Raw genomic sequence first — 25,159 nt, 5'->3', positions numbered from 1 at the left:
CTCCATTGTTCTTTTGAAAGAAAAAGCACCCCAGATCATGATGGCGCCCCCTCCAGTGTGTCAGGAAAATAACATCCCAGGTGGGATCTCCTTGTCATGCCAGTAGCGTTAAAAGCCATCAGAACCGTCAAGGTTTACTTTTTTAATCTGAGAATAAAACATTCTTTAAACTTTCAGGGTCCCATGCTTTGTGCTTTCTTGCAAAGTCCAATCAGGCAATTTTGTGGTGTTGAAGGAGACAAGGCCTTTATAGATTTTTTTTTTGTTCTTAAAGCCCTTTTCTCACCGATGCTGATGGTTATTGGGCTTCACTCAGCACCAGTAACAGCTTTAATTTGGGTCGAGTATCAACTTGTGTCTTGACAGAAAGCAAGGCAAACCCTCCGGCTCAGTGCCAGTAAAATTTTTCGGGTCTACTTGACTTCCTTTTTTCCATAACCCTCAGGATCTTCTGTGATTAATTTTGTAGTGATGGTGGACACGAGCCTAACTGACAGAAAAAGGACAGAAGTGCAGAAGAAAGCTAAACAGGAGAGTGATAGCGCACATGTTCATTCCAACCCACACGCAGCAGTTATTTTGCAGTGGTCTGTTCAAACTTGAGAGTGTATCAATAAAATGAAGAGTGAGGTTACGTTAGCTCTGCTTGGTAGATAAGCACTGGCAGGACGTAGCTAACCAGGATTCACTGACGTTACACATTATGGACATGTCTCAGAGCACTGGGCTGCCAGCTGCATATAGACAGCTACTAAACTCCTTACAAACTGACAGTGTTTACTTGTTGTCATGTTAGCCTACAGATACGTCGGCGTACCGGGCTGCCGATAGCGCTACATTTAGCCAGCCACGACGACATTTGTTTGATGTGACATTTCAAAACATAGCGCTACATAACTGTACTGATAAATACCTTACCTTGGTGCATTGTATCCATTAAAAAAACTGTCTTAAACAAAGAAAATTTGTTTTGGTCCGATCTTGGTTTAATTCCAAAACAAACACACGCCTCACTAAAAGTAATTTACGACAGTGTGTGTAAGAGTTTGGGCGAGAAAGTGGTGAGGCAGTGCAATCAAAACAGATCCTCCTCATAGCATCTTTATGATCATATAGTGCAAAATGTAAATACCTGCAGCTTTTCAACTGGTCTTAAAAATTTGATCAGATGTGTATAAGACGCTAATCCATGTCAAACAGTTCAGCACTCAGCCACATAGATCAAAATCCTTTTTGTAGTTGTTATAACAGCAAAGAGACCACCTAACACGGCATGACTCTTGACTGTAGCTCAAAATCTGCATCTGTGGCAAAAAGAGAGGAGAGGGAGAAAATCTGCTGTAGCACGTCATATTTGTAATAGGATTCACGACTAGAGCTGCAATCCAGGGGGTAATTATTGTTATTGCAATGAGCCAATCATGAAGCGGGGGTATTTCTCTGTAGTCTGAGTTTTCACACGTTTAGTGTCTTAAATTACCACAACGGGGGCACGTGTCAAGTGTGTACGGTTTGTTTATTTAGGGCTCTACTGTATGCAGCCCTCCAGACACATTTCCACTTCTATCCACTTATCTCTTGTTCTTGATTGCACTTTGAAAGCGAGCTGATGATTACGAGTGCATTTTTCATGCAGGGAAGAAAAATCCTATCTGTTTGATCTTGCAGGCAAAATATGGGCAGCACAACAGAATCTCATCTCTTGTGTCAGCTATTCTTCCGCACCGTGATATTCCCATGGGAACGCATTTCTGCTGTGCGAATCACAGTCGGATCAGTGCGGGGCCCTGTTTCTTATCTGGACATGAAAGAAGGAGAGATGGAAGAGGGAGGTGTGAAAGGAGGGGAAGAGGAGAGGGGAAAGGCAGGGCTCCCTCGGGAATAATAATACCTGAAAATTCACTGGGCGGCATCTTGAATCTCACTCATCATCATTTCATGAGCAGGTATTGTACTTAACACTATAATGCTCCGAGATACAACCTGTGCTCGCCTGTTTTCCTCAATCTCTCCCAGATTGATTGAGTAGATTAGACAGTTATAGTGTTTATGTGTGTGCCACAGCCGGTGTTACAGCATGCCTGGGGGATTTTATTATTAGTTTGATGGTTTTCTTTTTATTCATCCTCGCTGTCTGTGAGCTTTGTTGTTGTTTGATAGCATCCTTAGTTCACACCAGGTCAGCAGATCTGTTATTGCCGTTCCGCTGCAGGTGTAAAAGTCTTAATAAAACTGTTGTGCTTTAGTCAGAGGTTCTGTGGAGCTTGGGATGGGTTTCCTCTGCTGAATGAGAAGTTGATTTGATCAGCAGACCCTGCAGCATGAAACCACACTCACAAGTGCTGTTATCTCTGCTTGTCTCTTCCACTCAGAGCCCCCCTAAACTCCCACGCTCACTCACATATTCACACACATAGAGAATGGCACTATCCACAAACTGTTTGACTTTCACCTCTGAGTGATGCCCATTGTCTTTAGAAGGAGAGCCCCATTATGAATCCTTAGTCCCAATGGAGACATTGTGCTGCTCGCCGTGCTCCCTTGTCCTTCAGCGACGTCCTGAGATGACAGTAGATAAACAATGGGAACAAACAGTCACTCCCACCAGCATTGATCCTGCTCTCTGGCCCCCCTTCTCTCACCAACAACGCCACATTGATTCCACCTACACTCAATTTATATGAAAGCCCCCTCTGCCTCAACTCCCCCTTCTACCACACTGACAAAAATGATAAATGACCAACCCCGTCCTCCCTCTGCCACCACCTCCCTGTGCTGGGTGTTGGCTGTCTGAGGCACTACAAGCCTATTCCTCCTCGGAGAAATCCAATAGAGTGAGCAACCTGCTTTTCTCGGATCTGTACGGTCTTCTTTTAATTTCCGTGCAGCTGTGGGTTTTTTTTCGCCTTGTATCAAGTCTTTTCTATAATTGCTGCACATAAACATGCCCCGAAGATATTCAAATCCTGCAGGATGAGCATACGCACAGTGTCAACTAATCAAACAAAAAACAAGACGGGAAAACAGTTACACATTTCAATGACATGCTTCAAAGTATCTTCCACTTATGCTCAAGGACAAAATGATAAGCAAAGTGTTTAACGTGGGGTCAATTTGAACTTCTTCTAATTAGATACATCTTTTGCGCAGTGGGACAAGTTTTCATAACATGAATAACAGTATTAATCCAGACACCTTCAGTCTTTGGATCAGTTATCACTCACATATCCAAAATAGTGAAGTAGAGTTGTTTGGGGATTAGGTAGAGCTGCAAGGTAATGGCTAAAATACAAGTCACAAGTACTGTGATTAATATTGAGATCATATTTTTGAATCAATATCACATTCCTTGAATCACCTTTTGGGGACTTTTTTAAACATACAGCCTTTATCCTGCATCTCACCTATTGTCAGTGGTGAACTGGAGCATAATATCTGCCATGACAAGTTTTGCCCACTCTGGCTGTGAATGTTTGGTGAAATAAAGTATCAAAGTTTTTCTTTATAGAAACTTTGACTTAATTTTAATGATAATACAGTTTAACTTACGGCTTTTACTTGTGAAAGTCAATAATCTGAACTTGCATTCATTTAATTATAGTCTGGACATCATCATCATCATTATCGTCATCATCACCATCATGGTACTGTTGCTTTATCTTTGATAAAAAGAAAACCTGGGCCTATAAAGTTGTATGTTCATTTCATCATGTTATGGACCTACAGGTAGCTCACTGTTAAGCTTGGCTCTTGTCCCTCTGCATGACTAACGCATGCCTGATCCTTGTACTCTTAGCCTGCTTTGCTGCTGCTGAAATTTTGCATTAGCTAGCGTTGTTAACAAGCGAATCACCAGTTGTCGTTGGACAACCACAAATTAAACTTTTTTGAAATGTGAGTTGTGTTGGAAATACACTGCCTTTGTGTGTTGTCAACAGAGCAGACACATACTGGTGAATAGAAAAAAAAAATGGGGCAGGGGGAAGGCACTGTGAGAAGTACAGGCATGTGTGAAGGGAACTAGGGATGTCCCGATATAACATTTTCACTTCCGATACAATACCGATACTGCAGCATTGAGTATTGGCCGATACCTATATTAATCTGCTACGATATCAGCATTAAACATTCATACTTTTATTACTTATTTTGTAGTATGTCTGTCATGTTAGAAAAGGCTTGATTAAGTGATATTATTCAAACAAAGAACAGTAGTCAGCAACAGTAGGTATGAGGAAAAACTGACCCATTTATTATTAACCAATGGGTAACAGAAACTGCTTATATCGGAGACTTCAGATGCATTCCGATACGATACCGATACTTGTTTTTTTGCTGATATCGGACCGATATCTGATATCAATATCAGACTGGGACACCTCTAAAGGGAACTGATGTAATGTCAGTTAAGCACTTGAATGTTCTTTGTGAAAAATAGGATGTGTAAAAATGTATTAATGAGAAGAGATTGTGTATTTTGTGAAAGTTAATTTTAATCAACTCGGCACGGGAGAGGAAGTGTTACATCTTCACAGAAAAGGTGCTCGGAGACGTTGCTTGTGGTGGTTTTTCCAGCTCTCCGTCCACTGTAGAGTGTACTTGTCTTTCGCATGTGTTTCTGTGTCTGTGCGTGAGAGAGCACGGAAGAAATGTGAATGTGACAAGGTCCTGACGTGAATTAAACGAATAAAATAAGGCTATTTAGTCTTTTAAATAATAAAAAAAAGGTATATACCTGATTTATGAGAGAGGTGACTCTAAATTTGTTTCTGCTGTGATCCAGCGGAATAATTAATTTGACCTCCGAGGGAGTTTCCACTGATTTCAGCCTATAACATAGGTGTAGGCATCAGTACAGGGAAGTGTAACATCTCTTAGGATGAGCTATTTGTCTAATTGTAGCTAAGCTCGCCAAAGTATTTTCTGTGTATCTTACTTTCACCATGCTATCTCCAGCCTCATTGCTAATATTTGTCAGCTGCATACAAATGTTGTCTTACATGGTCTTAACTGTTTTTTTATTGTACAGATCCAGTGTCCCCGTGCCTGTAAATGGGACACGGTGTGTCTATTAATAGATATACTGTGTTAGCCTGCCCTGAGTGGTTATCAGCAGGAAGAGAAGTGGGGGGTATACGTATATGTGTGCGTGCTGTGCTTTTATGTGCAGCGCTGAAGTGATCTAGGCTATTGATGAAGGCGTTGGTTCAGCTCTCACCACTCTACCTCACCACCCAGGGGAGTAATACCATTGAGGAAAGTCTCCTCCATTTCACGTCTCAGCTCCACAGTTCCCTAATGACCCCTTCCCCGCTTCGTATCCACCCTGCCACAGTTTTCCCATTGCTCTCTCGGCTCGTCCACACACCGCTTTCACACTGTGAGGTAATCCATTTTACACTTCCTGCCGCTCTCAGATCTCTCCTGCTTGAGATCCCAGATTTGAAAGGAGACAGAGCATTAGAGAATCTCTTGATGAAAGGATTCAACGAGTGTGATGTATTCTCTGCCTTTGCCCTTGCCTTTTTTTATTTATCTTGGTCCTCATTGTCCCCTCATAACACGAATGTGTTATCACGCCATTATGTCGGTGTCTGCTCAGGTTATTTTCATGCAGGGTGATTTTTGCTATGGTGGTATCTGACACAATCCCTGTAATAAAAGTCCAAGGGTCGGATCTTGCTTTGCCTCGCGCTGAATTCACAGTACAGTAGCGGTACAGAAATGCCCCAATTCTCTCTAATTGTCATTGAACACACTTTAGCTGTCTTCCCATTCTGTTCGTAATTGCTCTTAGGAAAAGATTGCTCTCCCTTGTCTGGATTTGAAAACGTGTCTTTGCCTCTTTTTCCCATTACTGTGTCAACGAATAACATTGCAATCATTTCAATTACGACAGTGCTGGGACCGAGGTCTTGAAGTAGGGCCTTGAGATGTAATTGGAGGGGCACGAGCGGATTGAGGGAAGGCGTTTTTCTTCTGTGAAATTGCCTCAGTCTTGGGGACAGTAAATTGAGGTGCTGAGAAATGATGTGATAATTCAGCTGCATGGTTTGGTTGGGGGAAATGGTCTGAAAGTCACTTTCTGGAGAATTAGAAGGCAAAACTACATTTCCCTCCCGAGTCCTCTGTCCTTCATGCAGTGGCACAAAATGAATTGATGAGACAGAGAGAGAGGAAGGTGTCGCTGTAAATGTTTGCTGCTAAAATGGAGCCAGCCTGCTCGTGCATTCAGATTGGCTAAGAGTGGGAGGCGGAAGAAAGAGTGAGGTGTAGGTTTCTTGCCATTTCACGGCCGAAGCCTTTAATAGCCATGGCCACGATGGATGCATAAAATGAAATCCAGATTGATTGATTTCATATTGATAAATGCCAATGCTTGCTTAAAGAGGGGAAACCGCTACTGTGGCATTTTAATGTTTGAAGCTTCTTGAAAGAGTCTCTCCTCCTCTCACGTGTCTGTTGTTGCTTGAGATGTGCTTCTCAAAAAATGTGAAAATTCTGTCTTTTTGAAGTCTAATCTCTCATGAGTGAAAGTAGGAGGCTGACTGTAGATACAGAAATCTCCTTTGGCTCTGCTTCTGTTCTTGCTGAAGATTACAAACACAGTGCTCTCATAGCTGTTGACATTAGCCTCCATATTTGGATCCTGTCAATGAGTTAATTCCATAAACACATTTAAAGTAAAGATAACATGTATATTAACCTCACAAGGTTTGAAATGGACATATCATGAAAAAAAAAACATCTTTTCAGTATTTATGCTGTGTATTCACTGACCCTCAAAATGTGGAATAAGCCAGCAGTGTCCTTTATGTCTGATCACACAGTCTGATAGTTTGAGAGTTTTAACCATACCTGCCCGCTTATCTGGTATTTCCACCCTCACCTTCTGAGCCACACTTCATAAAAGCCTGTCATAGATTTACTTCGATGAGCAGAAACTGTTTGGATGTGGTGATCTCATGTTTATGTTTAGCTGGATGTTTATTTACCAGTTTTGCTTACAATACCTGTCACTCTTGTATAACTTATTAGATAGATGAACACAGGATGTAGGTTTTTATGCACACGCAAATCTACAGAAGGCTGGTCTCCCTCTCTGTTGCTTATGAAACTAGTGTTAAAATCAGACAAAATGAATAACTGATCATTCAGAAATGTCTTGTTTTGTGAACTTTCTTGACAGTGTTGTCTTCTTTATGTCTGCTTCTTCTGTTCATATGATCATAGCTGGACTTCGCCATTCCCTGCAGCTTTATTTTAAGGCACACTTACAACTTTCTATTTACCCCCTTTCAACAGAGCTGGACCCTGTTCTACGAAGCAGGATTACTGCCTAGCGAGGTAGCTTTGAGGATAGGTTCCGGATTCCCTGTTCTGCGACACGGGATCACTCCTCAGCGAGGCGAGTCTCCATGGCAACATATGCTGAACGGCTAACCTGCTCCGGGGCAGGTTAGGTTCCACATTGAACTCCAAACTTTAAAACCCCCGCCCACTGACCAATGAGCCCTCACGAGAAAATGTCTTGTCCGTTCTTAGAGGATCCCGTGGACATCGTAGCTCGCATTGTCCGAGGAGCACTCCGGCGCGCGAGAGTTTTCAGGGACCGCACCAACCCACTCTCTTTTTCGGATGACCACCTTTATGAAAGTTACCGGTTTTCCAGGGAGGGGTTGGTAGTACATGACACTTTCTACAGGTAGTTAAAGGGAATGAAGAACTCTCATTGCCGTAATAAGATCTTCAATGCCAACACTTCTGTTCCATGACAATATTTTATTGCCCGTATTAAAATTGTGACAGGAATTCATGTAGGGCTCTACTTACCACACAAAAAATATAAACACGATAGGAATGAACAAATGAATAAATTCATCTAAGAAATAAATTAGATATGTAGCATGTTACAGTAAAAGTGCATGGTGAACAGTGCTATTTCAGGATGATAATGGCACAAAAGAGTTTTTTTGCACTACACTTACGCATTTAGACTGTCAGTAATTTTCTGCCAGCACTCCTTCCGTGCTTTAGCAGCGGCGACGGTGTTGCTTTTAGCGTTAATTACATGTTTCACCTCGTCATACTTCCTCATGATCACCTCCTGCTCCTCCTGTGTGAAGTATGCGGTCCTTCTCTCTCCGGCCTGCTCTGACGCTCCAGACTGCTCCATGTTCGCGATTGGTCAGATGCAGCGAGCTCCGCCTTATATGCGTGCACGCGCTCATTGCCTAACTGGATCCACTTATGAGGTTGATAAACAGCGTCGTAAAACCGTGTAGCGAGACCGCTGGCTACCGCGCTCAGTTCAGCGAGGTAGCTCCAAGGCTATCTCGCTAGGCTGAACTTGCTTCGTAGAACAGGGCCCTGGTACTAGTGCTAGTTCCAGACTAGTAGCTGACTTGGCACTGGCTCCAGGTGCCAATAACTGATGCTTAGCAAGCACCAACTCTGTGCTGGGTCAGAGTGGAGCACTGTCTACTTCAGGGGATAGGGGCGGGGTTACTGTGACCAACAATCAGCGGTGGAAAACAGACAGTTTTGAAAAGAAAAGCTGCCGAGCGAGTCATCTGTTGTTTTGATAGAGTTTCTCAGTGAAAACTTGAAATGGATGTGAAGTTGAAGCAGCAGTGCGTGCATACAGTGAGCTCCTCCATTGTTGCTTTGTAGGTTTCTGTACAGGGTGAGCATCCTTGAAAAAACTGCTACCAATGAAGTAACGTACTGACATTTTACAGCGACACAATGACATGGCTTCAAACTGTGTCTTAAGAACATGATTCATAATTAGAACCAACAAAGTGCCAGGACTTAAACTAGCACCAAACAAGCATGGGGCAGGGGCAAGAGGAACTCATTTGGTTTTAAAGAGACACACCAGAAACGCCTGTTTTGATAAAGGCTGTTTAGAGCTGGTCTAAAATCTCCTCTGGTGCTTGATTCATAGAATATTTAGACTGAAACATGGTGAGGATGTTTTATTTAGACAACAAGGGACTATGTTTAATGATTGAAAAAGGGTAAGACGTGTCACCTTTAAACTTAGCAGCTTTTTTTGCTGTTGACAACCGCGTCTGGATTTGGTCCTCTCATGGATCACACACACACCATCTTTTAACAAGACAAGGATTGGAGGGAGAAGGGTTCAATCCAGATTTCAGGAAACACTGGTCCCAGCACCTTAAGCGTAGATTTGAGTCTTCCCAATGCAGCCTAAAAAGACTGTGAGTAAAGATACATAACCTCTCTGTATGTTCAGTCCAGGCCCTCGACACTCTATTGTGTCTCTCCTCTTAATCCCCTCAAGGCTCCTCGCACAGTAACACAGCTGGCATAAGCACATTTGGAACTGTTTGCAGTGTCGAGATTAAAAGGATTACAAATTAGGGATTACACTGGCGTTATTCTTACCCATTTAACCTTGACCTACACCCTGTTGTACTTTTCAGACGATGGGACCAAACATGTTCCTGAAGGCCTGAGTGTTTGCTCTAAAGCTCAGTGATATTTGTTCAGGAATAAATACAAACAAAACGTGCGTGCTTTGTTGTGAGGTAATTTGGATTGTAGATCTTCTAATGAGTCTCTGGGGTCTGACTCTGCTACGATTCAGCCACTTTGGTGCATCAACACACAAAAAGTGATAACAACAATAGCCGTTTGATGAGTGCCTGGTGGATTACTGCCCTCTCTATTTCCTTCTGAACTGTTTTCATGCCCCTGAACACATCGTAACTCCAGCGTTACCATGGAGGACGTGTGGTTGCCAAGGCCTGCGGTGATTGAACACAGAGGGTCATCGTTTATTTCTGTCAGAGGCTGAGGGTAAGAGTTGGGGATGCACAGAAGGGGGAGAAAAGGTGACACTATTTGGTCCAGAGGGTGCAGAGGGTCCGGCTCTCCATTAAAAGTTTATTTTAAAAGGAACACCTCCGGCTAGTCAGACTCTGGTGGTCAGTGTTAATGTACTGACTCACCTTTCGAGCCCTGAGACACTTGGGCTCATTCACACTTTGGAACAGCATAGGAGGAGGCGGGGGGGAGAAGCAGGACGTGTAAAGCTACATATGGCCGGCCCTCACGTTGTTTATCCAGAGAGTTGTTACAGCTGAGCACCAGGCTCCTTCCCCCCTGCTCCTCATCGTCCCTCATTAATCTAGCAGTATGCTTCTGGCCTGCTTCCCATGAAGTCGAGAGAGCAGGTTTGAGTGACCACCCACCCTGAGGAAAAGCATTACCCGGTCCTCTCAGGCGTCACCTGCTATTGTTTATGCCGCCACTTCACTCTATCGCCATCTTTCAGCTGCTATAAAATAAAGAGGCATTATTTTAATTGATGTTTGTAAAGCTGTGAGACTGATGGTCACCTCAGGGTGAATCTGTCACCAATTTCTCCTGGCAATCTGTTTTTCTTTGTCAAGCCTTGGTAGTTCATCATTTTCTCTCCCGTTTTTTTTTTTTTTTTTTTTGCTTTTGTCTCTCTCCCTCTCAGCACATCCTCTCCCTCTTACTGCTTCTCCTGCCACCTCCATTTAGGAAGACTTTCAGGCCACGTTAGCAATTACAGAGCTCATATTCAGCCCGGGATGTTTCCATCACTGAGAACGAAAAGGTTGGCTATCAGATACGCATTTGTCTCCATCTGCCTCCCCCTTTATGCATGAGTTAAGACACTGACTCTCCTTGGCAGACTGAAACAATCTGGTTCCTACACACCTTTTGGCTGTGCTTTACCTTATGGATATGTCTGCTGGCTATACTTCACGTCAGCCGCTACTGAGCATGAAATATTCATGTTCTCTTTCCTTCCTCCTCTGCATTTTTGCATCTATTATGTTGTTGGAAGGAAGGATGGGTACGTTAGCAGTTGTATGTTGGCCTTTTTTAAAGGTATATATGGCACAGAAAGGAGGAGGCTCATTAGATGAGATGGGTGTGTAGACATTTGAGATCCATTAGCCTGTGCTATATCCACATCTCCATTATAGTCTAATGTATTGTACTCCATATACCTGACCTGATCTCAGCTTCATCTTCACTCTCAGGGCCTTGAGTTTTCCCTCTATTTTAGTCCCTCCCTCACAGATCACCCCCCTCCTCCTCCTCCCCTCTCCCTCTCTCCCTCTCTCCCGCTTCCTTTGGTTCTTTGTATCTCAGTCTGAAGGTCAACATTGGGAGGCGGTCATCACTGCTGCGAATTGGGCAAGAAGTGAGGTTTTTTTTCTTTGCCTCAGCTCTGTTTGTGTTTGTGTTGTGTCACCATTTAATCTTCTCCTAAGCCGTGTCAACAGTGTCATTAGAGTCAAGCCAGAGCTCATTGTCTCTCTGCAAATAAAGATAACGTGTCCTCCTCCTGATTGATCATTCAAAGAAAATAGTCTGAAAGTGGCTGTTGAAGAGTGTAGCTAGCCTTTGTTGGTTTAAAACCTTTCTTGCCTAATTTATAAAAGAAAAAAATTTCACAGCAGGCAAAAATGCTCAATATCTCATATTCTTGTGTTCTCTGCTCAATAACTTTTCTTTTGACAAAATTCAAAAGTAATCACATTTGAAACGATACGGTACCGATGCCCGGTACCTGGCAATCAGTATCGGTACACAACGGTACAAATTTTAGGTACTTTTTATGCTTCTGTGGTGATAAATATCAAGTTGTTTAATAATAAAGTTAAACAAAAAATCAACTTAACATACTTATTCTTTAGTATATAACCTCAAAATGCTGTGTTCATGTCCACTATGGAAAATTGCCTTCTCATCCACGCCCTCACAGTCACAAAGATGCATTTAGGTACCTAAACATGGTACCTTTTGATTTTACATGAATCGGTACTCTGTACTTTTGACAGAATTCGTAGGTACTAGGGCTGCACGATTATCGCAATCGCAATGTCAGCACATGCAATTACGTAATCGCAAAAGAGGTTATCGCAATCTTAATCGCAATGTCAGCACATGCAATTCAGATTTTTCTCCATGATAACCAAGCAAGTCTGTAAACACGTCATGACACAACTTTTTTTTATTGAATCGCAAGCACAATCGCAATATTGTCCACCTAATCGCAAATCGCACCTTTTCCCCAAATCGTGCAGCACTAGTAGGTACCTATAAAAGTACCTGATTTGGTACCCATCCCTATTGGAAAATGAATTGCAAATTCAAAAGAAAGCCTTTGGCATGGGATAGCATCAGTGTTAAAGTTGTAAGGAAACTTACTGAAAAAATGTCAGATATGTAATGCTGTAATTGCTGCAAAAGGTGATCAAAGTATCAAAATAAAAGTGAAATTAGATAAAACAGAAGGACACACTTCATCTAATATTGGTTGTGCTTGGAGCTACCATCTGCACCATATATGCATGCATGTGCGTTTGTGTGTGTGTGTGTGTGTGTGTGTGTGTGTGTGTGTGTGTGTGTGTGTGTGTGTGAAAAGTGTTTATATATACATTTTCCATTGATCATATATAGTGTTAATTTATACATGTTTGTACAGAGTGAGCACAGTCCAAAACCAGAGTCAAATTCCTTGTGTTTTCTTCAAAGACACCTGGTGAATAAAGGAAGTTTTGATTCTGATGCTTTCGAGGCAAACGCGTCAATATTTTTGGATATATCAGGTATTCTAAAAGAAATTGGCCACCACTGTAAGTAATATACAAAAGAAAATACATTCATGAGGTAATTTAACTGTAAAATGAGATACAAAATAAAGCTTAGTAGATGTGCACGGTGTGTTTTAAATTCTTACTGTGCAGCTCATGCTGGTTGGAGGAGGAATGCAGCAAGGCGCCTCCAAAAGCTGCGATGAAGAAGAGTGTTGGCAAGTTAACAATACAAGCTTTAAAAAAAATTCAGCTAGAAAATCTGCTCTGAAATGTTTCATGGAGAAAAGGTTAAATTCAATCTGTTTGTTCCACATGAAGGACACGCTAAAGGCACTTGGTGAGAAACCCTGGATTTTGACCAAAATAAAGGAATGAAATCTGCACCAGAAAGGAGTTGGAGCATGTAATATTTTATTAAAATAATTTATGGACTTTTCAAATTAAAAAGGTAAATACTTTTTCAGATTGTTTTGCAGCTCTGTAATCTTCTGAAGCTACAATAATAATTTTGAACCAATGCCCACAATGATCCAATAATTTGGATATTTAGTGGTAGATATTCATTTTAGGATCCAATGACTTCAGTGGGAGTTGAAAAAAAAAATCCCTATCATTAACTTTATTATGAGCCTTTATTGAGAATTTCCATGGTTTGTATTTGGCTCATTTCTAATATCATTTTTATTCTTTTGTTATTTCTTGAATGGAAGCAGTCATCAAATTTGCAACACCCAGGTTGGAAATGAAAATAAATGCTATTGTGATAAACAGTTTAATACAAATGTTATTTTTATGTTGCCCTAAGAAAAGATTTATTATTGATTTTTTGGTAAAACTTTGCACCACTTTTATTCAGACATGGACTCTTTTTCTGAGAAATCTATTCATTGGAAGTTTGGATTTTGAAGTGCTCACACAAGCCTTTCTCCAAACGACCCATAATAAGAAAAGTTTCAGACCTCAGTGTCGTGTTAAAAGTCGCCCCTTGTCTTCTCTTCTGCGCCCTTGTTTCCAGCAGCAGTCACTTCCTGTGGCTAATCATACTTTGATATGCCCTGGCACGAACCCCCGACTCCCTCTGAAACGAACAAACAAGGTACCGAGGGGGATCTTCAAGCGGCCAGGGCTGTTAGTTTTTGTCTGTTGTGCTGTGATACATTCTCTGAACGCCCACTGCTCCTTCACGGCCTCCCTTTACATTACTCTGCCACCCTGTGAGGAGCCTTTTTGGACACGACTCAGAGAAAAGCAGTGTGTTTTCTCTTACTGCGCACAGGGGGAAATTTTAAGCTTAGCTGTAGGGCTGAAGGGGCACTCTACAGAATGCTGACCTTCATTACATTAAACATATTATACGGGCTTGGTTTCACTTTTTAATGTAAGACTGTGCTATCGTGAATACCAACTTTGGTGATCAAAGGATTAAATCTGTAGGATGATGTGAAAATGATCCCCTATCAGCTGTGAAAACTCAATAATTCATTGATCGTAAGGCTTCCAGAAATATTTCTCCTGCGCTCAGTTTGGTATGGGTACCATTTTATTTTTAATGTCCCTCACCTTTAATTAAAGCTCAGTTTACAGCTTTACTGATAAACCCCTTTGATGACATTATCAAATCCACTTTATGTCTGATTTGTGTCTGATGAGTCTGGATCGCTTTAGCGGTTACTGTTTAATTCCTCTGTGCTGAGAGGGTTGTGATCACTCTAATGGTTTTCTTGAGTTTTGTAAAAGAAAAGTGTGTGTATATGTGTGTGTGTGCATCTCAATGGCTTTGTAGCCTAATGGACAGAGCATTTCCATGCAAAGGTAATGGTGCTTTCTCTCATTTCTCCAGTAGGACTCTAAATGGAGAAGTGGTGTTTTCATAAGTGAGTGGCTCACACTGTTCTCATGCCGTATCTTGTACTTTTCACACTTGGCTTGATGGAGCTCAGCTGAAGAGCTGGTGTATTATGATAGGTAAGGGGGTGTACATTAAGTGCGATAAGGGGTATTTCTCCTCGAGTAAAGAATCCTTCTGTTGCCAGGCCCGTCTGTCACTGTCAGCCACACCTCTGCTCTTGGATCGCTCACTTTCCTCCATTCTCCTGCACTTCGTTTGGTTCTTTTGCGGATTTAAGAGAAATCGAGAGCCAGAGAGTCCCTAAGGGTGATGGCTTGACTGTGCAGTCACACTACTCTGACTGGACTGAATCGAGAATTGGCTCGCCTTGAGGCTTTGTTGTCACTCACATTCTGACTATTGATTGTGTGGGGGCTATGTGAGCGAGGGTTTTATTTGTGTGCGCGTGTTTGCTTGCGCACACAGGAGTTAAGTGTGTAGGGGGGAAATTGGCAGCTCTGCGGTTGTGTAGGTGAATGCAAGGACTACTTTGGAGTGAACTTTTGGAGTGTTGGCGCTGGCAACACAACACACATCTCCCACACACTGCTAAAGCCCACACAACAAAGGAAGACGTGGTTTGTTCCACAGGAGCTGGTTCTGCACTCCCTGATTTTAACACCGTTTTCTTTCTCTCTTTTTTTCAGATCAGGGAGATCGATCCTGAGGGAATGCTGCTCCTGAGATGACCTGCATGACCTCGTGTTTCTCAAGAGATTATTCTGCAATCAAAAAGAGTGGAGGGAAATCTAGCCAGGACATGGTTGGCAGGCTCACATGATGGACAGGTGATGGAGCCCTCCATCATCTTCCTCCTCCAGTGACTCGACCCGCCAGCTCTCCTCCTGAAGCAGAAGCGTGCACCGGCAGTCCAAGGCCTCCTATTTCTCTGCCATGGTGACATAAGCAGCGCTGCAACATGAGGGAGAGCCAACGTGAGACCGTCTCATTTCTTTCTCCAGTAGCTGCTGCAGCTGCTCCCTTAACACCATTTTCATTTCGCTGCATAAAAAACGGACTTCTCTGTGAATAGTCCCCCGCTCGGCTCGCCGTTTTCTTGAGAGACTGTCCCCCTAGGCGTGTTGCCAGGCCTGTGGGGCGGAGCGGCGTGGCTCGGGACGATGCTGGGATGTGTGGCACGAGTCCGTCGGCTGGTCCGCCTCCTACCCCTACAGACCTCCCTCCTCCTCCTCTTCCTCTTCTGCACTGTCAGCGTCTTCATCTCTGCCTACTTCCTGTATGGCGTCAAGCGGGAATTGGAGCCATCATCGGGAAGTGGCAGCGTATCTGGGGCGGAGGGAGCATCCGCCGATTCAGATGACCTAAGGGTCACTCCCTCCCGGCTGCTGCCTCTGCGTAGCGTCTCAGGGGGCCCTGGGGTGGATCCTGGAGGGGCCAGGACAGACCCTGTGGTTCTGGTGTTTGTGGAGAGTCAGTATTCTCAACTGGGGCAGGAGATCGTAGCCATTTTGGAGTCTGGCCGGTTCAGGTATCGGACTGAGATCTCTCCCGGTAAGGGGGACATGCCCACATTGACGGACAAAGAGAGAGGGCGCTTCACACTGGTGATTTACGAGAACATTCTCAAGTACGTGAACTTGGACGCCTGGAACCGAGAGCTCCTGGACAAATACTGTGTGGAGTACGGAGTGGGCATCATTGGCTTCTTCAAGGTTAGGACAACACCACACCCCCTCTGCCTCCTCCCTTTTCTCTTCTCCCTCCTCTCACTCCTCACACTCTTCGAACTCACACCTTCTGCCCTGTCCATCTGGCTCCACCGTCTCTAAGGAGATGGGATTCGCAGGGTTGAAAAGACCTGCCTGGCTCAATACCACTCAGTCCCGCTGCACTCTTTCACTTTGCGTGGATCTATTTCTTGTTTTCCTTTCTTCTGCAATCTCTCTGTTGCTCTTTTCCCTTTGTTTTATTTTCAGGTCTTCTCTCTCCTCTGCCTCTCCCTCTCTTCCAGTAATCCCTTGCTGAGCCTGTTTGCTCAAGGCCTGTTTTCAGGTCTTATGGTTTTAATCACTATCTCTGAGCCATGGAGAGAATATAGCAGGAGATGTGAAGGCATGGCTGGTGTTGCAGTGATGTCAGGCGGTGTAGGTGAAGGTTAGGAAAGAAAGCAGGGTGGGAGTTACCGTCTATAGGGGGGAGGGGAATAAAAGAGCGAGGGTGTGCATCCCACTGACCTGATGCACAGCACTGCTGCTCTGCTCTCCATTACAGTGTTTGAAGTCAGTGGCATAGAAACGCTCCAAAAGAGTCTGAGGTTATCAGAAAACAGTGAAAACATAAAACCGAGAATTGTTTTAGTAATAAACTGATCCATATCAAAGATTTTAAATGTTAACTTTTAACTTGTTGATCTGAGAAACTCCCATGTTCTTGTTCTTTTTTTATAACTTGTGTGGGAATAACAATCAGCCAGTGATAGATGCTACTGAGCAGTGTGCTCAAGATAGAAACTAAAAACAGGATGCTTTACCATTGAAGATGCAGAACTTACATAAAAGTATCTTTTGAAAATACTGCACATGAAGTTACAGAAGATTTCCCCCAACTTTGTTCTCTGAAGCCTCAAAGTAAAGATTGTCTGCTCCATTAAAACCATTTTCTAAACAATATGGGCCCTGTCCTCTCTTGATGGGGTCCTTGACAGAAGCTATTTATTGCTATTACTTCCCAGAGCTATTCTCATTTCCTTCGAGTAAATATTTAAATTAAGTATTTAAAGATGGATGTAAAGGTTTAGAGCAGTGGTCACCAACCTCTTTGAGCCCAAGATCCCTAAACCCAACAGCTGTGAATGCAAGATCTACCTATTGAAGGCTTGAAGAAAAATGGAAAACACATTATGTATTTCCAGTTTTAACGAGCCGAGATGTATGAATTATACTTAAGTCCCTTGTGTAAGTGTTCTAAGCTGTTTTGCTCACTTGCTGATAGGGATGGGTACCGAATTAGGTACTTTATAGGTACCGACCGAATTCTGTCAAAAGTACCAGGTATCAATTCATGTAAAACCAAAAGGTACCATGTTTAGGTACCTAAATGCATCCTTGTGACTGTGAGGGAGTGGAAGAGTAAGTGATTTTCCATGCTGGATATGAACACAGCATTGCAAGGTTATATATTGAAGAATAAATTTGTTCAATTGAAATTTTTTTATACTTCATTATTTAAAAAGATTGAAATTTTTTACCACATAAACACAAAAAAGTACCAAAACTTGGTACCGTTGAGTACCGGAACCGATTGCCAGGTACCGGGCATCGGTACCGTATCGTTTCAGATGTGAAAGGTACCCATCCCTACTTGCTGAATCTCTTTAGATGTCATAATTTTTTCCTTTTACATTATGAGAAATAGGAACTTTAGTGTTAAATAAATTCTCAATCAGTGTCTTTCAGTTACCTGTGGTTAACATCAGTTACATGTCAAAGCAACATCACTTCAAAACATCATATAAAAGACACAAAGTCAGTGAGATGGCTACAAACAGCCAGTCTGAGACAGTCAGTAGGGTGGCTGACAATAAGATGACTCTTGTTCTTTGATTTGTCTGCATGTGACTTTGTGTCTATCAAATTAATATGCAGATTAATTGAGTAATTAGGAATGTTGTACACAGCATTTTTTTCATTGAATATGGTCCTGCCATTACTGCTTTAAATGTCGCTTTTGTAGTAATTCAAAGCTTTATCTTATTAATTTTGACTTAAAAGCTCTGGCTGACGCACGTTATATGTAATACATCTTTAATACTAAAACCACAAAATGGGATTTAATATCTATACAGTTGTAGTTATTCATTGTTTTTAAAGTAGAGAGTGAAGATAAATGGTGACAATTTGTAAGTGTGCACATCCTGCCCCCCCTTACCCCCTGCCCCTATTGAGCCACCCTAGTCTGAAAGTCTGGATACGCCCCTGCACAGAGACACACAGTAACGGTGTGATATGAAAGCTGACAGGCTTTCAGGTGTGATCACCAAAAGCTGGAGTAAAACTCATCTGATGATTTTTAAAGAATGAGAGGAAAGATAGACAATCTACAACTTCTGTCCCAAAGGAAGCAGAAAGGTGACTCCTGTATGAGCACGAGAAGGATTAACGATCAGCTGATGTGAAAGACGCACAAGTGCCAGAGCACAGCACTCATCATCACATTATCCAAAAACTAATTAAAATGAAGGTTGAATTAAATATAAACCACACAAAGTGACAGAGTGAACTTGTGCTGCTAAATCTTATAAATCGGCAACCTCTGGTTTAGAGCCACCATATCTTAATGTTTTTTGGATGTTTCTGGATAATAGACCTGAAAGAAACAATGCCATTTCCTTCAGTAGCTGCAAAAGCCTCAGCAAGGTTGAGCTAGTTAACCTCTATGGGTGGGAGTAAAAAATCCAAAATCGATATATTGGGGTTTTTGTCAAAAAGTCTTTTTTTTTTTTTTTTTCAAATTTATAGTCTTCTTCAGTCTTTGTTTATAAACTGGATCAGAAAAAAGGTACCACTTCTCTCCAGCAGAGGGTGAAATGTTTTTTCTATGACTTATGTGATGTGCATTTTATGAGATAATATGGCTCCTGATATAGTCAGTAGACTTTATTATTATCATATAACTTTTCCACATGGTCTGGTGGGAAAAAAAACGAAAATTGTTATTATCAAAGAATTGCAATTTGAATCGAATCGGCAACCCAAAAAATCTTGATAGAATGGAATCCCGTGAAAAGCACATCGTCCCAGCCCTGTTAACCTCAGGGCCTCATTCAAAAGCTGAGGACAAGTGAAATCTTGTTATTTTCGGCTTGACTCGCAAAAGCTTTTCTGGATTTAACGAGGATTTCCTCCTGAAACGGGTTTGAACACATTACTTATGTCAGTCCACGAAAGAATGAAGCATCACCTTTGTTTGAGGTCAAGGATGTCACCATGTTGAACTCATTAGGTTTCCACTTTTTTTTTTGTCTGCTCAGTGTTGGGACGAGTCTGTTTGCAGCAGCACTCACCTCTCGAGGCCCTGCGTGGTCTATTTTAACAGTTTGTTAGAAAGTGTTAGATTTCTCCAGAGGTTTATTGACCCAAATGAGATGCTTCTTTTATGAAACTATCCCGTCTTTGGCAACCCTTTTGAAAAGAAAATGATCGTATATTCCTATACAACATGAAAGAAACGCTGTGAAAAGTTCTTCTTACGTTATTAAGGCAAGGAGGGACAATGTCTGTACTAAAATGTTGGAAGAAAGTTAGTGCAGCATAAAAAACATGAAGAAAACTCAAAACAAGATTTGTTCAAAAGCTAAAATATCATTAAGTCTGAAAAATCACATAATGAGCCTGTAGCCAAGATATTAAGCATTTACTCTGATAGTTCCCCAGCGCACACACACAAGCACACATCAACATGACTGCTTTAAGTTGAAATGCTGGAGAAAGTAGGACTTGCTTATCTGTTATAAAAAGAGATGTGAAAGAAACAGAAGATGACAAATATCAGAGGGGAAATTTCAATGAATAATCACCGAACCCTCCGTCTTTGAATCTCGGAGGAAACAGCAGGAGGTTATTCAGTTTGACTGCGATGTCGGCGCCCGGCAGATTGAGTGTAGCAGGTAGAAGCTGCCACATGCCTTTGCGTTTGAGTATGCCTGACATTCCTTATTTCACACATGAGTGGAGAAATTGGGGAATTATATCCAATATGTAGCTGTCTTCATCACCCTCATGTATGATGACTGTGTCATTTCTGTCTCTTGTCTCTGTCTCTGTGTCGATCAGGCCAATGAGAACAGTCTGCTCAGCGCACAGCTTAAAGGCTTTCCTCTCTTCCTCCACTCTAATTTGGGTCTGAAGGACTGCACCGTCAACCCAAAGTCACCCCTGCTCTTCATCACTCGCTCTGGGCAGCCTCTGCCTGGTCCCCTCCCCGGAGATGACTGGACTGTTTTCCAGTCCAACCACTCAACGTACGAGCCCGTTCTGCTGGCCAAGACCCAATCAGCAGAGAGTGTTGCATCAATGGGGCAGAATGCTGCTCTGCTCCCATCTGTGGTACAGGACCTGGGACTCCATGACGGCATCCAGAGGGTCCTGTTCGGCAACAACCTGGTCTTCTGGCTGCACAAGCTGGTGTTTGTGGACGCTGTGGCCTTTCTCACAGGGAAGAGGCTCTCTTTGTCTCTGGAGCGCTACATCCTGGTGGACATCGATGACATCTTTGTCGGGAAAGAGGGCACACGCATGAAGGTGCCGGATGTCAAGGTGAGTTTGTGCATGTGTGTTCGAGTTGAGAAAACTTTTCCAAGAGTAGAAACTGGAACCACTTAAATATATATTCATAAACCAGCGTTCAACAGTCCTTTGACGATAATACAGAAATTGCCTCACACATAGAATGAGCTATCCCCTGCCAGTCTTCCAGAAAGCCCTTCTTCCCGCTCCTCTTCTCTTTTTCAATGCGGTCGTCCCAGTAGGCCGCTCAAAGCTGACAGGCCCCACTGCTCACACTGTCACACGAGCTCCACAGCGATGAATATTTCAGGGGCCCAGAGACATACAAAGAATGTAGAAAAGCTCCGTGCCTGCGTCCCTTCAGAGCAGAGCAGGCCCGCCTCATGTGGAGGCAGCGGGTGGAGGAGAAAACCAAGGAAAAAGCATCAAGGCCTCCTCATGGCAGCCAAACAGCAAGCTTTTAGGAACGCATCACACCCTGACAAGATGGAGAAATGTGAGAGCGTGAGTGAGGGTGTGTGCTGCCACTCTAATCCAGTGCCAAGATCAAATGAAACAAACACCCGAATCAGAGGAGAGGAAAAATATCAAACAGAATGAAAGAGAGGAGTGAGGCAACTGGGAGAAGAGTGTTGGATGTTTACCGAAAGAAAGTTGCAGGATGAAATATGAATGTGGGTGCGCGCTCACAGGGTTCTTCACGTTTCCTCATTAATGCACTCGTGCACCAGCATGAGCTAAACATGCACTGACTCACTCTTCTTCTCCTCCCACTGTTTCAGGCCCTGCTGGAGACACAAAGGGAGCTGCGCACGCATGTGCCCAACTTCACCTTCAATCTTGGCTTCTCAGGGAAATTCTTTCACGCTGGTAAGATGCTGAAAGGAGAAATTAGACTCTGCTGCAAAAGACAAAATCAAATCATGAAGTGACCCTGTTAGGACTGTGAAATTTTCATGTTAAGTGTTCTCCTTTCCTTTATGCCCTTCTTTCATTGTATACCCCCTGAATACGTCTCTGTTATATTTCAACATTTTCTCCCTTCGACTCTCCGACTTTCATTTCCTTTCTTTCTTATCACTGACCCCATTTCACCTTTGCCTCTACTTTGTCTTTGTCCATTCTTATACTCTCCATTTCCTCTCTGCCCATCACCCCTCACTCTCCTCCACCACCCCTCCCTCTTCCCCTCTGGTCTAACTGTCCTCCCTCTCCTTCAGGGTCTGATGAGGAGGACCTGGGAGATGACCTGCTGCTCTCCTACGTGAAAGAGTTCTGGTGGTTTCCTCACATGTGGAGCCACATGCAGCCACATCTCTTCCATAACCAGTCCGTGCTGGCCGAGCAGATGCTGCTCAACAAGAAATTTGCCATGGTGAGTCACAGTGAGAAAGGTCAGATCCCAGCCTATGGTGGGAACTGTGATCTGATTTTTGTCATAATAATCTAAGAGACCGAAACCTTCATTTCTTTTGACAACTTTTCATCTAAAAATCCAAACTCTGATTCATTTATTCTCTTTTTGATGATTAGAAATCTATTGATATCTCAGAACAAACAGTATTTAAAGACTCATCAAGATTTATGTACAATTGATGATATGGGACATCCAAACAATAAAACACAAGACCATTTACAAACAAGTAACAATAAAGTAAACATCACTGATTACAATATAACTGGGATTTGCAAAACCTTTTAAAAGTTTATAGATCTAGATTCAGACATTTATTTATCCCAGAAGGGAGATTGAGTTTTACAGCCTACAGAGTCACATAAAAAGAATAAAAAACAAAGCACAGTGTGTAGCAGTAAACAAATAATGACAACAACAGATCAGATCATTAAGTTGCAAAGTTTTATTTGTCATTCTTCTACAGTATAGGGCTGCTTGTGTATTATCACTTTGGGAAATAATGAAATGTGAACATTATGAATGGAGTTTTTTTTATTTGTTTATAGGATTAAATCATTTAATACCAGCTTTTTATTTAGGGTTTTGAAGTCTATACACTAAAGTAAACATTCAGAAGAACATCTCCTGATTGCAGTTTGTGTGTGTGGCTTCAGCTTTGGGTGGGGGCGCTGCTAAAAGCAGAAGTACACTCTTAAAATCAGCATTGCACAATTGAGCATCTGCTTGAGCATCATACATGGATATCTGTGACTGCATCACCCTTGCATGCATGTTTTTAGTCATGGGACTCTGCACGCACAGTGGTCAGTACTCTGCAACGAGCTAATGTCTGAACAGATTTTATTGTAGATTAGTTCTGGAAAATGTCAAGCAATAAAGACAGTAACAGCTGGTTTCAGAACGTTTGATGGACATCACACATCCTGCATTGCCAATATTGTGAAATGGTATATCATTAGCCATACTGCAGTTCATCCCCCAGTGGCTCAGGTATGCTGTGATAGCTTTGTGCTGTTTTTTTATGAGCTGGAAACCACATTAAACAGCAGCTCTATAAGAGAGGTAATGCCCCATTTCAAGTGGTTCTTCTAACGCTGTAAGGAAGCTCCATCCTAACACACTGAAATCTTTGGTCTGATCAGCGAGTGGTAAATTCAAGTCAATTAATACATATTTAATCCCCAGAACAAACAGCAATGGGAGGCATATATAAGCTGATTATTTTACTCACAGATATATATTCCACTCCTAGTACTCCATGCTTTTAAACAAACCAGTTTTCTGTGGCCTGGATCGAGGCGGCTCAGTCACATCCATGTTTTCCACCCTGTAGGAGCACGGGATCCCCACCAACATGGGCTATGCAGTAGCACCCCACCACTCTGGTGTTTACCCAGTCCACATGCAGCTGTATGACGCCTGGAAGAAGGTGTGGGGCATCAAGGTGACCAGCACGGAGGAATACCCACACCTGAAGCCTGCCCGCTTTCGGCGAGGTTTCATTCACAGCGGCATCAGTGTAAGGTTACTTTTCATACACACAAGCATCTACAAGGTCTCATTATTGTGTTACCTGCAGCCCATTGTTTTTCACTCATCATCAATTACCTTTCCAGCTAACAGTACCTTTCAGGGCTCTCTGTCTGCATACGCTTAACATCACCCACTAATCCTGTGTTTCCTTTTCCACCTGTACTTTCCCTGTGTGTTATCCCTGAAAGATGCAAAGAATAGACTCATTTATCACACAAGTCCTTAGAAAAGCAATCCTCTCATTATTTAAGCTGGGTATTGTATCTGTATTCTTCTACAGAGTGGAAGAGGATGATATGGCCGAGTTTTGCATGAGTCACCCCTCTGAGTGGTGCTTTCCCAGCAGCCTTTGGCGTCATAACCGAGACTGACACTTCTGGCGTAGCAAGTGTCTTCACAGAACCAATCGCCAAAATGTCAACAACTAGAAAAAACTACACTTTGTTCAGCTTTGGTGGTGCTAGCCAGTGCTGAATAGTAAAATCACAAGCGCAGAATTAAAGTCGAATAGATTAAATTCAAGTGGTTCAAAGAAAGGGGAAGAAATCCTATCTATTTCTTCCCTAAGTTGACCTTCAACGCTGATGGAAAACAGTGCAGCCCCAGTCCGGCCCCTTTGTAGTGTTGGCATTCAGCTGGCCTGTGTGGTCTCAGAGCTGTGTTCCCGTCCTTGAGATAGCACGATCTGAATGGACGGTCTTCACTGCTTACCGATGATTGATATTCAGTTCCCCAGACACTCAAAACTGTAAACGCATTTCCATGAATTTCCATATAGACTCAGAGTGAATAAGAGGTTTGCTTTGGCTAGATGAGCTGCATAATATGAATGTTATTGAAAGCAAACAATGTGTGGGGTAACTGCCTGGAGTGCTGACAGCTCTGCTCTCAGTGGAGGGCTGATGATGTGTGTGTGTTTATTTGTCTGAATGCATTTCTTTGTGATTTTTGTTTAATGCCTGTGTGGGAGATTTTTTTTTCTCCTTTTGCAGTTTTTGTGACTTCATGTGTGTTTATTTCACAGGTGCTGCCCAGGCAGACGTGTGGTCTCTTCACACACACAATCTTCTACAAAGACTACCCTGGCAGCCCAAATGAACTGGACAAGCTCATCAACGGAGGAGAGCTCTTCCTCACTGTTCTGCTAAACCCTGTGAGTCAAACGCACTTTCACACAGTTCTGCTTTTGTCTCTGTGACATTCAACTGGTGGTGTAAAGTGAAAATCAAAAGAGGAACGGACAATGACCATCTGCATCGCAGGCTCTTTTATACTAATATGAAAGGTTCTTTTCATTTGAGGAAAAATGCATGCATACATGTTTTGTTTGTAGATGATAAACTGAGGGGTGCTTTTATTACCATGTTTGACATAAATGTCACCCTATGTTGCCAGATAAGTGCACCTGACTTTGTAAAACCAAAATATGTTTAAACTTTGAAACAAGCTTCTTTAAAATGTCTCG

The 25,159-nt window shown here is 42.6% G+C and overlaps 1 protein-coding gene across 1 annotated transcript in view; it reads left to right on the top strand.

The window, feature by feature from the left end:
- Window positions 1-25,159, top strand: part of ndst1a (N-deacetylase/N-sulfotransferase (heparan glucosaminyl) 1a) — a 54,855-nt gene that overhangs the window by 21,783 nt on the left and 7,913 nt on the right. The window contains exons 2-7 of the mRNA XM_074673978.1: window positions 15,147-16,172; window positions 20,292-20,774; window positions 21,527-21,614; window positions 21,965-22,119; window positions 23,495-23,680; window positions 24,719-24,847. Coding sequence (XP_074530079.1) covers window positions 15,621-16,172; window positions 20,292-20,774; window positions 21,527-21,614; window positions 21,965-22,119; window positions 23,495-23,680; window positions 24,719-24,847 — 1,593 coding nt within the window. The 5' untranslated portion in view covers window positions 15,147-15,620. The remainder of the gene's footprint in view (window positions 1-15,146; window positions 16,173-20,291; window positions 20,775-21,526; window positions 21,615-21,964; window positions 22,120-23,494; window positions 23,681-24,718; window positions 24,848-25,159) is intronic.

This window comes from Halichoeres trimaculatus, unplaced genomic scaffold, assembly GCF_033239565.1.
Source record: "Halichoeres trimaculatus isolate MK-OKI-2021-1 unplaced genomic scaffold, fHalTri1.1 fHalTri1_scaffold_7, whole genome shotgun sequence".
Lineage (NCBI taxonomy): Eukaryota > Metazoa > Chordata > Actinopteri > Labriformes > Labridae > Halichoeres > Halichoeres trimaculatus.
This window is presented reverse-complemented; position numbering and strand designations above follow the sequence as displayed.